General features: G+C 34.1%; 1 protein-coding gene across 1 annotated transcript in view; it reads right to left on the reverse strand.

Moving 5' to 3' along the window:
* LOC150093572 (AP-1 complex subunit beta-1-like) overlaps window positions 1-13189 on the reverse strand; it is a 287854-nt gene that overhangs the window by 189508 nt on the left and 85157 nt on the right. Inside the window, exon 6 of the mRNA XM_090413097.1 lies at window positions 616-809. Within this exon, the coding sequence (XP_090269223.1) occupies window positions 616-809 (194 nt within the window). The remainder of the gene's footprint in view (window positions 1-615; window positions 810-13189) is intronic.

Here is a 13189-nt window from a genome sequence, read left to right on the forward strand (position 1 = left end):
TACACTGTGACATGGTTTGAAAAGAATAACCTGAAAAAATATCACCGGTTGCACAGAGTCCCAATTTCAACCAAACAGAACACCTTTTGGAACATCACGTGTAGGTGTAGAATGGTCCAAAAATACCTAGCTTGTATGGGCAAACTGGTGAACAGTATGCCTAGATAAGTGGAAAGTCCAATCATGATCAAAAGAGGGAAAAATGCTACTGAAGTGTGTAGTTTGAATTTCTCTGATATAACGCTGTCCAATACTTATTTCAGTATAGTATAACTATCAATTTGATCTGTTTTTGGCTGGTCTGGCTACTTACAAAAAGAAAGTTTATTAGAAAAATGCTCTTCCACTAACTTGGTGTTCATTGTAAAAGGAGCAGAAATATTTTAATTAATTTAAGAGGCAAACATCTCGGTGCATCATTAAACAGGCATGAAACAAACTTTCTAAAAATCATGCACTGGTATTATTTATGAATATATCTCCATCGTTGTTTTGTTTCAAAGTATATAAAAAGTTAGAAGACACCTGAATAATAAACTGGAAATCGTGTTTTTAATTCAAAATTTTTATATGATCAGTATAAAGTTATGTAAAGTTATGTAAAAAAACAATTACCTTTGTGCTTCTCGTTCATCTTTTGGAGCATAATTAGCTAGAGAATCCAATATAAACACCTGACCCCATTCTGTGCATTCATTTAAAGCAGTCAAAAGCTTATTGATGGTTTGTGGATTCAGTTCAATCAGGGTCTGACCACTGCTAGAAGTCTCATTAATTTCGGACAAAGCTGCAACGGCATTAGCAACTACCTACAATTTTAAAAAAATATTTTTTTTAACCAGTATATATATATATATTTTAAAAACATAGATTTAATGACTAAAAACCAAGATTACTTATAAAGATTTTAATAAGAATAATACGACTAGTTTCGGCTTATAACAGCCTTCCTCAGGTATTCTTAAAGGACAAGAATAGTAATAAACATTGAAGTATCAAAACAAACTGGAAATTACAGGTAAAAATTGCCACACATAATTGATACATAAAAAACGTATTTTTTCAAGTTGTTCTAACAGGCGTGCCATTGTTTATTGCAAGTGTGTGTGCAGGCTCACGTGAACGCTAATATTGAATAACTGCAGCATGGCTATCTGCAATGTTATAACTCAAATTGTTGTTTAAGTGGACAGGGTTTAGCAGGATTTCCCTTGATTCTACAATTTTCCTCACAAACTCATCATCATAGTGAAAGATATTTTCTGATCTATCCCAGCAAATGGAGTGGCTTTGTTGATCATCATTAGGATTATTTGAAAAAAGAACATGACTGGATAACACAGTTGCATGAGATCTTTTGTAAGAGATGTCTCTCTTATGCTCTTCTATACATTGTTCAATAGATTTGTTAGTTTGTCCAAAATAAGGGATATTGCAATCGCACCATAATTTATATACGCCTGGATATTTTAGGTTGTGATGAGTAGGTTTTGGATGGCTGATTAGAGAATGGATTTTAGGAAGTGTGGTAAAGAACGTCTTGATATTATATTTTTTAAGGACTTTAGCTATTTTTTAGAGACTGTGCTAATGTATGGAATGGAGATGCTACCTTTAAAATTAATAGTTTCTGTTGTGCACTGCCTAGGAGGGTCCAGAAGAAATTTCTTTATCGTTTTTTCAGAGTATCCATTTTGTTTAAAGATAAGAGTGAGGTGATTTATTTCTTTTTGTAGTTCATCTGGTTCATTCAAGAGAGAGAGTGCTCTGTGTCCTAAGGTAGATATAGTTCCAAGTTTTTGTGGTGGAAAATGATGAGAAAGATTATGCAGATATCTATTAGTATGAGTAGGTTTTCTTTACATAGAGATTTTTAATCTTTCAGAGCATCATGTAAGCATGACATCCAGGAAAGCTAAGGAGTTATTTTCTAGATCAGCAGTAAATTTTATATTAGGATGTTGGATGTTTAGATGATGAAGAAAATCTGTGAGAGATGTGTGCCCGTGATTCCAAATAATGAATATATCATCAACATATCATTTCCAAACTTTTGGTTTAAATGAGAAGGAAGATATGGCTTTCGTTTCAAAATCTTCAAGGAAGATGTTAGCTAGAACTGGGGACAAAGGATTACCCATTTCCGTTCTCTAATCAGCCATCCAAAACCTACTCATCACAACCTAAAATATCCAGGTGTATATAAATTATGGTGCGATTGCAATATCCCTTATTTTGGACAAACTAACAAATCTATTGAACAATGTATAGAAGAGCATAAGAGAGACATCTCTTACAAAAGATCTCATGCAACTGCGTTATCCAGTCATGTTCTTTTTTCAAATAATCCTAATGATGATCAACAAAGCCACTCCATTTGCTGGGATAGATCAGAAAATATCTTTCACTGTGATGGTGAGTTTGAGAGGAAAATTGTAGAATCAATGGAAATCCTGCTAAACCCTGTCCACTTAAACAACAATTTGAGTTATAACATCGCAGATAGCCATGCTGCAGTTATTCAATATTGGCGTTCACGTGAGCCTACATGCACACTTGCAATAAACAATGGCACACCTGTTAGAACAACTTGAAAAAATACGTTTTTTTATGTATCAATTATGTGTGGCAATTTTTACCTGTAATTTCCAGTTTGTTTTGATACTTCAATGTTTATTACTATTCTTGTCCTTGAAGAATACCTGAGGAAGGCTATTATAAGCCGAAACTAGTCGTATTATTCTTATTAAAATCTTTATAAGTTATCTAGGTTTTTAGTCATTAAATCTATGTTTTTAAAATGTATCACAACAACTGAGTAAAAGCCGATTATCACACACACACACATATATATATAGGTTACCCTCATATAACGCGGTACTTATACAATGCAGTTTCGATATAACGCAGTCTACAAATTGTGGTAACCCTTTTTCAATGCGGTACTTATACAACGCAGTTTTGATAAAAACACAGTCTACAAATTGTAGTAACCCTTTATCTTTTCATATATTTTTCACCCCGCAACTTAAAAATCAAATTTTATCTTTGTTAAATTTGCTTCTGCCTGTATTGCACATGTAGTTATAAGTAGTGAATTTATATTAGGGGAAATACCCTTTAGCATGCATGTACGTCAATTTTTTACCATATAAAGTGTTTATTGTTGAAAATGGTTTTTGTTTTCTGCCCAGGAAAGCACATTAAAAATCATAAGTTTGTTCAACTCAAGCTGAACACTTTATTTTCTGCTGAGTTACATACATAATTAATATGTAATGGTTTTTTTTTTTTAATGTAAAAAATTTATTTTTATAGTAATGGCAACTTAGAGCGTTTGCAATATGGTCGAAAATGAAATTAGTGGATTAATTGATGGGTAAAAAGATTTAAATGAGGAGAAACCGGTACAATTAATAGATGATGTCGAACCAAATGGCAGAGAACGTTTTGCCGAAAATTCTGATTGTGATGAATCCGTTAAAGAATACATGAAAGAAATTAGCAGAAGGATTGGACGTGGCAAGAAAGTTAGAAAGTTATTTTACAGATAATGATCCCTCAATGGAGCGCTCCAGAAAATACACGAGACAATTGGACATTTGTTTAGCTCCATATTATGAACTTAATAAAAAATTGAAGCATTGTGGTAAACAAAGTCTTATTACTGACTTCTTGATAACTGAACGAACCGAAGTATGAAATGAGATTTACACAAATGATGTCCAAGAGATTTCAAGTGTTGCCGACATCCGGCCACTCGTAAATAAAGAACATCTACAAAATGTTTGTTTTGAAGACAGTGATGACGATTAAAATATGCACTTTATTTTATTTTGCTTAAAACATTTATGCATTATGGGCAATGAAGTTTATGTACAATTTGTATTTTTATAAGTTTATACTATGCATTTTGTTTCATAGTTTATATGTTTTCTTAACTAACATGAATTACCTGAATTAAATAAAAATATTTTTTGTTGGATATGTCATTGTTGTTTATATAATTTAAAAAAAAAAAACTATTTCAGAACATAACCTTACTTTTTCTATGTGATCCGAGTCTCGCATAACGCAATTTATATAACACAGCATTTCTGTGGAACCTAACATCCACGTTATACAAGGGATACCTGTGTGTGTGTGTGTGTGTGTGTGTGTGTGTGTGTGTGTGTGTGTGTGTGTGTGTGTGTGTGTGTGTGTGTGTGTGTGTTTAAACAGTATATACTAGATACTGTTTAATATAATAAAATAATACATATTTCATATTAGAGAAAGTAGTAAATGCCATCCTTCTTTATAGAATAAACACAAAGCTCAATGTAAATAAAAATATTCACACTCCTCAATTCATCCCAACTTTGCATCATCTGCAAACAACTGAATATCCCCATTCAAATCTTTCCCAATATTATTATTAACATACAGATTAAACAGCAATAGCCATAAAACAGACCCCTGAGACATACCACGAGCAACTTTCCTCTTAAAGGATATTGCTCCCCCATACAAAACTTGTAGATACCTATCAAACAGCCAATCTCCAATCCAACTAGTGTAATATTCAACCTCCATTCACTCCATTCAATCAACTTATCCTTTGTAAAATCTAAGTATACTACTGTGTATCCATCTCCTTCATTCAATGTAGCTTTCACCTTATTGTAATAAGTAATTACTAAAACATGACCTCCCTTTAGAAAAAAATGGGCCTATAATTTGATGTTTAATTTGATGTTTGAATTCTGTCACCTCCTTTATGAAGCAGTACAATCTTGCTTTCCTTCCTTCCTTCCACTCCTTTGGAACTTGACTCAATGTAAGACTCATATTAAACAAATATGTCAAGGCAGATGTCAACTCCCTGGTACATTCTTTCAAAATACACAGAGTTATAGCAAGTTCCACAGCCTTATTAACATAAAGTTTGCTCAATTCCCCATATACTCCTTGCTCACTCACAGTCACTCTCTCCTCCTCATCATCATCCACCTCTTAAACTCTCCATGATATCACATTCACAAGGATGAAAGACCTTTATGAACTGCTCATTAAATATCTCAACTATATCCTTCACAGCAAACAAAGTTGTCTTTATAGCAAATCCAGCATTATTTCAAAGCAAATGTAGAAAATATGAAAGTTTCGTACAAAATTAGACCAGAAGCTTATGGGAAAATACAATTGCCAGCATTTGGTCAAATTTCGTACGAAACTTTCATAGTTTCTACATTTGGCTTTGAAATAATGCTGGATTTAATATCCACTTGATTTATATAATTTTGCATTGCCAAAATGAAGCCTTTTTCTCCTTATTTTAGTTAATGTCTTTATACCATTTTCTCCAAACAATGACATCTTACCATTCTCATTCTTTTTTTCATGGAATTTCATTATTACTCCATCTCTTATGATAATGCCCTTTTACTGTATTGCATACTTAATCTCTTCATTCATCCATTTCACACCTACCTTATTTAATCTTCTGACCTTTGGAATACATTTAGACACTGCCTCTACTAGACAGTTCTTGAATATCACCTAAGCAGCAGTGATCTTCTTGCCACCCAACTCCTCATTCCATGCTACAGCTACAAGCTGTCTCCTGAGTTTCTCATCATCACCAGCCTTGTAGTTCCACATATACCCTTTCTATCAGAAGTCCTCACATGGTTGGCAACCACCCAGGTAATCACTTCATGGTCACTCTCACCAACTGGAGGGATTGGAGAGAAATACTCTTCGTTTTCCTCTGATGAGATTATCAAATCCAAGACCTTCAATCCATATGTGCACTCTTTTACATACTGCCTGAGGTACTTGTCCCTCAAAAACTCAACTCATTTTTTTTTTTAAATTTCAGTTGCTATCTCGTCATCCCAATCTATACTGCCATAATTAAAATTGTCGTTAATGATCACGCTTTACCTATCTGCTTGGATAATTAGCTTATACATTTCCAGATCATTACCTGCTGTATTTCATTCTATTCACTTCTATCTCACACCACAGTGCCTGAAAATCACTACCTCTTTTTTCCCCCCTTGCATCTTTACCTTGTATGGACAATTCTTTTTCTATCAATAACACTCCATCTCCCTTTTTAACCTTTCTCTCTTCACAAAATACATCATATCCTTCCATCTCTATTCCTATCAGGATGTCATCCTCGTCCAATGTCTCAATTATTCCAACAATGTTTTGGTAAATGAACTCAATCAATGCAGCTATTTCATTTCCCTTATTTCTGATGCTTCTAACATTCATATACAAATTTAACAGCTCATTCCTAGATCTATAACAAGTTTCGCTGTATCACTTATTATTATTATTATGTGACACCTTCAAGGAGTCCAAGTACTAATCGTGGGAGGACACTCCACTACACACGTCACCATCTTCCCTACTACTTAATTCGCCAAATATGCACAATGACACTACCACTGTAAATGTCATCTACTGCCCAAAACCAATAACACCAGTATTTTTCGTATGTAAATTGTGTATGCACGCTCTCATGGCTGATTTGCCTGTACACAGGATAAAAAACCCTGCTTCCTCCACATGGGATCAGCTAACTCACCTTCAATTGAAAAAGCCCATATAAAGATTCCTCTCTCACGACGAGATTAGATGTGACTTCTCCATGCCTTCCTCAAGCCATTTCTTTTTTTTCCTTACTCATCTCAGAACCTTCTTCAAATCCGACTGTTTTTCCTTACATCCCAGGTCATCGCCTTCCTTTTTGTCTACATGTACATTCACATCCTCTTAGAGCATCAATCTTTCTCACAGTGTGTTCCCCTGTCCACCCTGAGTTTCCCCATTTTCCTGTTTGTCTTGCACATTTGCTCTGTCATTCTCAACACTCATGCTATTCACTTCATAAGAACTACTTCAATCTCTCCTTCCTTACTCTCCTGCTCTTTCACATTGCTTCTTACTTTCTCAGATTCATTCTCTGCACCTCAATACTCTCCCTTCTAGCAGCAGTCTCTCCAAATCACTCACACCAAAATCCATTCAAATGCAGTTCAATCTTTTACAGTTCAATTCTTCCTTCAAACTTGTTCCACACACTAACAAACTGCACTACTTTCTCTTCACACATTTCTGCTAACATATCATTCATAATTCTTGCTCTGTGCCTGATCTCATCACTGTTATACCTCGGCAACACACTGACTACCTTTCGTATCACACTATTATCATTTATCCTTCTCAACAATCTCCTGATATCCAATCTTATATTCTTCTTGTTTCCAGTCAAGTCATTTGTCTCTACTACTACCACTACCAACTCTTTTGTTCACTTACTCTTGCTTACTCACAATGCCTCAATCACTCTATTCATTTTACCTCCCAGAAAACAAACCTTGTGAAATTCTCATTTACCATGCCTGTAATAATCGAATCGCCATATAACATCACTTTCTGGTCTTTTGTTACCTCTTTCATACCAATATCATTTGTTTTTGTCTCCGTCACTCTTCCATACATATCTACAATTCTCTCTCTGCATCCACCTTATCTCTTGCCTAGGCTTACCAAGCATCCCGTATTTTATGAAGAATTTTGCTGTCCCACACTGTACTTGTAGTGACAGCCTAATGTCCCATATTTTAAGGAAAAGATAAAATTATAAATATTATGTTAAGCAATTATAATTTTGAATATTCTTTTCGAATAATCCAACTTAAATTGATTTATAAACCATAACAACTGACAATTCGAGGAAATTAATTGTGTTTACAGTTTACAGCAGCGACAGTCCCTTTCATTGGTCACTTTTTATTTAGTGTAAACATTTTATTTATAATTCTGTACAGCATGGGCATCCACAGAGGGAGGCAAACGGGGCACTTGATTCCCCCCCCCCCGATCTACTTGTGAAAAAAAATCCAAAAAATTAATTCTTGCCCCCCCCCATAAAATTTTCTGCAGGTGCCCATGCTGTACAGATATATTGCATTTGCTTATTTTCAAACAGTTATTATTTGGACATTGTGGGGTGCAGTATCGATACAGTACGTGAATGTTATTTCAATAATTATTAAAAAATAATATCTCACCTTTTTGAATGTGCAATATTTGGTTAATACATAAAATATATAATTAAAGGTAAATTAATTTTCTTTATTAATTATACAAAGATAAATTCAATTTTGTTTCTTTCCTTAAGCTCTTAACAATGACAAAATGGAAGTGCATTTTTAACAATGATTATTTGAAAGAATGGAATTTTATTGTAAAAAGAAATCATAACGACGAAGTTGAATACAAAATCTGTAGACGAGTACTGCACATGGGAGACAATCGGATATTACACAACACATTAGCACTCAGAAACACAAACTGAGCATTTCAAGTTCCAGTTCCAAAAGTATTGATACTTATTTTGTAAAACCAAATACCAACAATGAAAGAAAAGTTATTGCTGCCAAAATAACTGTGGCATTTCATGTCATAAAGCATCATCATCATTCTTTTAATTCTAATAATTGCAGCAGCAAACTTGTTCCTATAATATTTTCGGACTCACCAAAAGTGTCCCATATTTAGTTTTCCAAAATCTGGCAACCCTACTCTTGCCTCATCCTCACCAACTCAGCTTTCAAATCTTGCATCCTTTTTACACTATTATTCACTCTCACTATTTTATTACCAGTCACACACACAAACACTTGCAAGGTGGCAAGCACAATTAACACACTTGTCAATCCTGCTTATCAACTTACCATTAATTTCAATCTGTTTTTCAATGTCATTATCGCCTGCTTTATCAAAGCTTCTCTACATAAATATTCATGACATCTTCCCACACAATACATAATACATTCACAGCACCATACTATTTTTGAAAAATCCACACTGTTTACTTTGTCTTCCACGCTGGCCTAAGCAATAATTTGGCTTTCACCACCACGTTGTATCAGTGTGCTAACAGAAACAATGAATTTGCGATAATATCATCTAAGAAATTTATCCAAATATCTCACAGTAACACTCAATCTACAAATTAGACAATATTAGCACATTTAAATATAAAATTTACTTATCTTGCTGCAGCCCACATGACAACCAATCTTTAACTTACACTACCTGTATATATTCAATAGTGCTTCTGTTTTTCATAAAACCAGTTTGTTTTTTTGAAGCAGAAGAGGTGTTATAGTCCACTTCAGTTTAGAAGGATTCTGTTATGTGGTGGTAGGAAACAGTATGATTCTTCTATAATTTTCTGGGTTATATTTTCTTTCTTTCTTTTTTTTTTTTTTTGGATATCAATATTATCAGGCCTCTCTCAATTGTCAGAGAATGTAGGATGTAGCTAGAGCTGTATTGCAGATATTTAGCAGTTGTTTCCAAAACTCCTTTCATTCATGTTTAATAGCCTCTGCCAATCTTATACCATCCAATGCAAGTGCTTTCTCATTGTTATGATTTTTACTAGAGAGAGAGAGAGGAGAGGAAGTAAAAAAAAAAAGAAAAGTCCCCAAATTCTTTATATACTGTATGATGAAGAGCTGCTAAGGGCTTTATATATCAAGGCTATATAACTGGATAATAAGCTGGACACTCAACAATTAGCCTCAGTGGAACAGTACCTTTGTGTATATTAAGGATATCATAAATGCATGGAATGTCTTGGTGTATAGATTAAAGAACTAAGCTAATGTTATTATTATAGGTAAAAAGGAGAGAGAGAGAAAGAGAGCCTCCTCCGGGTCACAATGTCTACAATACCTATATTATTTTTCTTTAAAAATATTCAATGGAAATCTATTACACATTATCTCCTTACAAAGTTAAACATTTCTATCATATCATTTCACTTTAGTCTATTACTCAACCTTTAAAGACCATATATCTTCAGTCTGTCCTCATATACACAATTTCATAAGTCGGATATCTTTGTTACCTTCTGGATCTTTTCAGTTGTCCCCTCATCTCCTGAGAATGAAGGTGGTTACCATATCTGAGTAGCCAATATGGAGTCTTATGAAAGTCTTGCACATAGGAAGAGCAACTTCCTTATTTTTACGAGTAAGTATTTTCTTCAAAAGATCCAATGACTTAATCACCATTGTCTTAACCTGCAAGTCTTTAGGTTCGTGTTCATTGACCACCTGTAACAAATTACCATAAAAATAATACTCTGCTTGCAATGTCCTCAGTCCAAAATGCATAACTGTGAGCTTAAAACAAATGACATTCATTATCAGATTGCTGTCCACAGAATCAGGCCTTTCAATAGGAGCCTGCAAGGATTCTGCACTGGAAATGGCTCATCACCTTTCCTAACTTTGTATCATAGCAAATAACTGTCTTGGGGTGAATTTTCTGTCTAAATTAACCCCAATGTCATTAATACAAAAGTGTTTAACAACAGTGGCACAAATACAGAACTCTGTGGCACTTCACTGATTACCCACGTTCTCTTAGACTTGGCACCTCCATACATTATTCTCTGATACCTGTTAGTCAGCTACTCTCCTATTCATGCCACAAACTTATTTTGCAAAACAACCTCTCATATGGAATCTTTTCAAAGGTATTATCAAAATCCAAAAGTATTGTGGCATATACATTCCTCTCATTCAACTCTGCAGTCACTCTATTATAAAACATGATCAATTGTTAAAGCCATGCTAGCCTCTATAAAGGATTAAGGTGTATCGAACTAGATCTGGATGAAGATCCTAATTAGCCACTTCAATCTTAATGACCACTCCTTAGATACCGATGGATCTATAACTGCTTGTTTGTTTCTGTCCTATTGTATGATGAAATTATCTTGGTTTCCTTCTGCACATCAGGAATTGTGCTTATGTCAGGACACAAGCACAATTCCTGATGTATTCTTTGTGCTTGTGTTGGGACTCAAATTGAATAGCCAAGTCACAGATACTGCTTATTCTTTTTCCTTCAGCATCGTCACTACTATTCCCCATTTGCACTGTTGTGTTTGTGTCAAGTTCTGTAACAGCTTTAATATTAATCATTCATCTCTAACCTTTCATCTAGTTCCATCTCAGCATCCAGATAGTTAATGGATATGCTTGGGATGCATACCTTACTAAAGTGATCTTTTAAGAAATCAGCTATTCTAAGCATCTGATACTTTCTCATCTTCTGCATTCACTAAGGTTATTCTTCCATGGTCATTCATTCTTTTACTTGATGCAATAATAATATGGTGATACACACCATTCTGCTACTTGCACATATGGAAGAAATGACTTTTTCATTCATATAGCTCTTGGTATATCTCTATGGATCTAATTCCCACTGATGAGACTACAGTTAAAGTCACTACTAGTCTGAGTAGTGACCTTTACAGTAATGTACAGCAATATACATTATCTGAGAGGAGGTGTGCTATGCATTTTGGAACTTTAAGGCAATGTGATGTATTCTTAACTAGGCTACTTATACAAGTAGCTTAGTCATGATGATACATCACGTGCAAACAAAAGTTTGCTTACACTTTGCTCACACTTATGTAAAGGATAAAATAAATTTTTAAATAAAAATCTACATCATCATTTAAATAATAAATTTATTTTTGAAATAAATTATATTTTCAAATATAATTTATTGAAGCAGAAAGTTAGCAAGAAAGGATAAACTTCAACACTGGATTTAAAGACTTGTACCTACAGATTTGAAAAATAGTAGAAAAAAGAAGTGACTGAAGAGGAAGAAAAAAATTGTTCTTTGTTTTCAGTTGATTGCAAATTGCTCTCCAAATGGGTAGCCCACCAATGCACTATGCCAATTCTGATTAAAAGTTACCATGATTTGTAGGAAATGCAGAAACTGTGAAAGATAGTGCAGGGATTACTGTGCAAAACAATTCATTTTGTAGCCAACTAATATATTCCCTGACTTCTTGGAGATGAGGTGATATTGTAACATATTTATGCCAAGAAAGAACTGGAGATCAGAAGAGAAATCTCATCTTGTGAAAAGACTGAAATCAAAATTAACACTACAGAAGTAGAAATTCTATTAGTTTTGGAGTGTCAAATTAGAAAGAGAATTGCAATGTACAGTCATCAGCAAAACTGTGAATTGGATTTCCAGTAACAACTAGAGAAGGTCATTAATATACAGAAGTTGCAAAGTTTGAAGTTAATGGGTCCATCAATCCTTCCATATGGTGTTCAACCAGAGAGAAAGCTGGCAAATCCATTTGAAGAAGAAGAAACAAGATAAATTAGACTGGATTTCAAGACCCACAGAGAACTTTGTACAACCTGAAATGTCTTAGAGATATCAAAAACAACTAAGTACTTCAAAAACAACTTTTCCAGAGTATTTGCCTAAAGAAGGTTGACAAAAAAAAATCCTCTGTTGATCCAAAGTGGAAAAATCCATACTGACAATCGATAATTAGCTAAGAGATATCCAAATAGCATAGAAGCTGACTGTTCTTAAATTCCTAAGGTTGCATTAAAGAGAACTGAAGTGAGAACTGGATGGTAATTGTAAAGTTTGTGACCCTTCTCAAGAAAAGGTTGAATATCTGCAATTTTTCAGGTGGCAGAAAAAATAGCAATACAATGAAAGACTATAAAATGGCAACTCAAAATAAGAGCACCTTCTGAACACTGGAATTCTTCTGATCTACATTATCAATGAAAGAATTTCAGGAAAAGTAAGAAGCCAGAACTGAAAATGAATGTTTCCATACATACAAGAATATTTCAGTGATGCAGTGTTAAATATTTTGAATATTTAACACTGCATCACTGAATTACATTCAGAAGGATGAAAACAGTCCAATGAAACAAAGCAGAGAAACTGGAAAGATCATCCCCTCGATCAACCCTTTAAAGCACAGAGAATTGTAGACTAGCAAATCTACAACTGTAGGAAGAAAACCCATATAGACTGTTCCATGCAATGTCACATCACCCTAGTCAAAAAAATTGGGACCACCAAGACCTTATTACATCATGATCAAGCTTTATATTCTACAGAGAATTTATTACTTCAAGAGTTGAATGAAATCAAAATCAGCCTTTTTAAAAAAAATGGTTTCAGTGATTCCTTTATTATCAAAACTTTGAAGAGTTTTCAATTTTAGGCTCCCTACCTCATTTTCTCTCTCATATTCCTATTCTCTATGTTAAAAGAATAACATTATAATGTACTGCAAAAGTTCTCAGGCTTTGTCCTT

This window comes from Typopeltis vanoorti, chromosome 23 (genome assembly GCF_054136105.1).
Source record: "Typopeltis vanoorti isolate ZY-2024b chromosome 23, IOZ_Tvanoo_1.0, whole genome shotgun sequence".
Classification (NCBI taxonomy): Eukaryota; Metazoa; Arthropoda; class Arachnida; order Uropygi; family Thelyphonidae; genus Typopeltis; species Typopeltis vanoorti.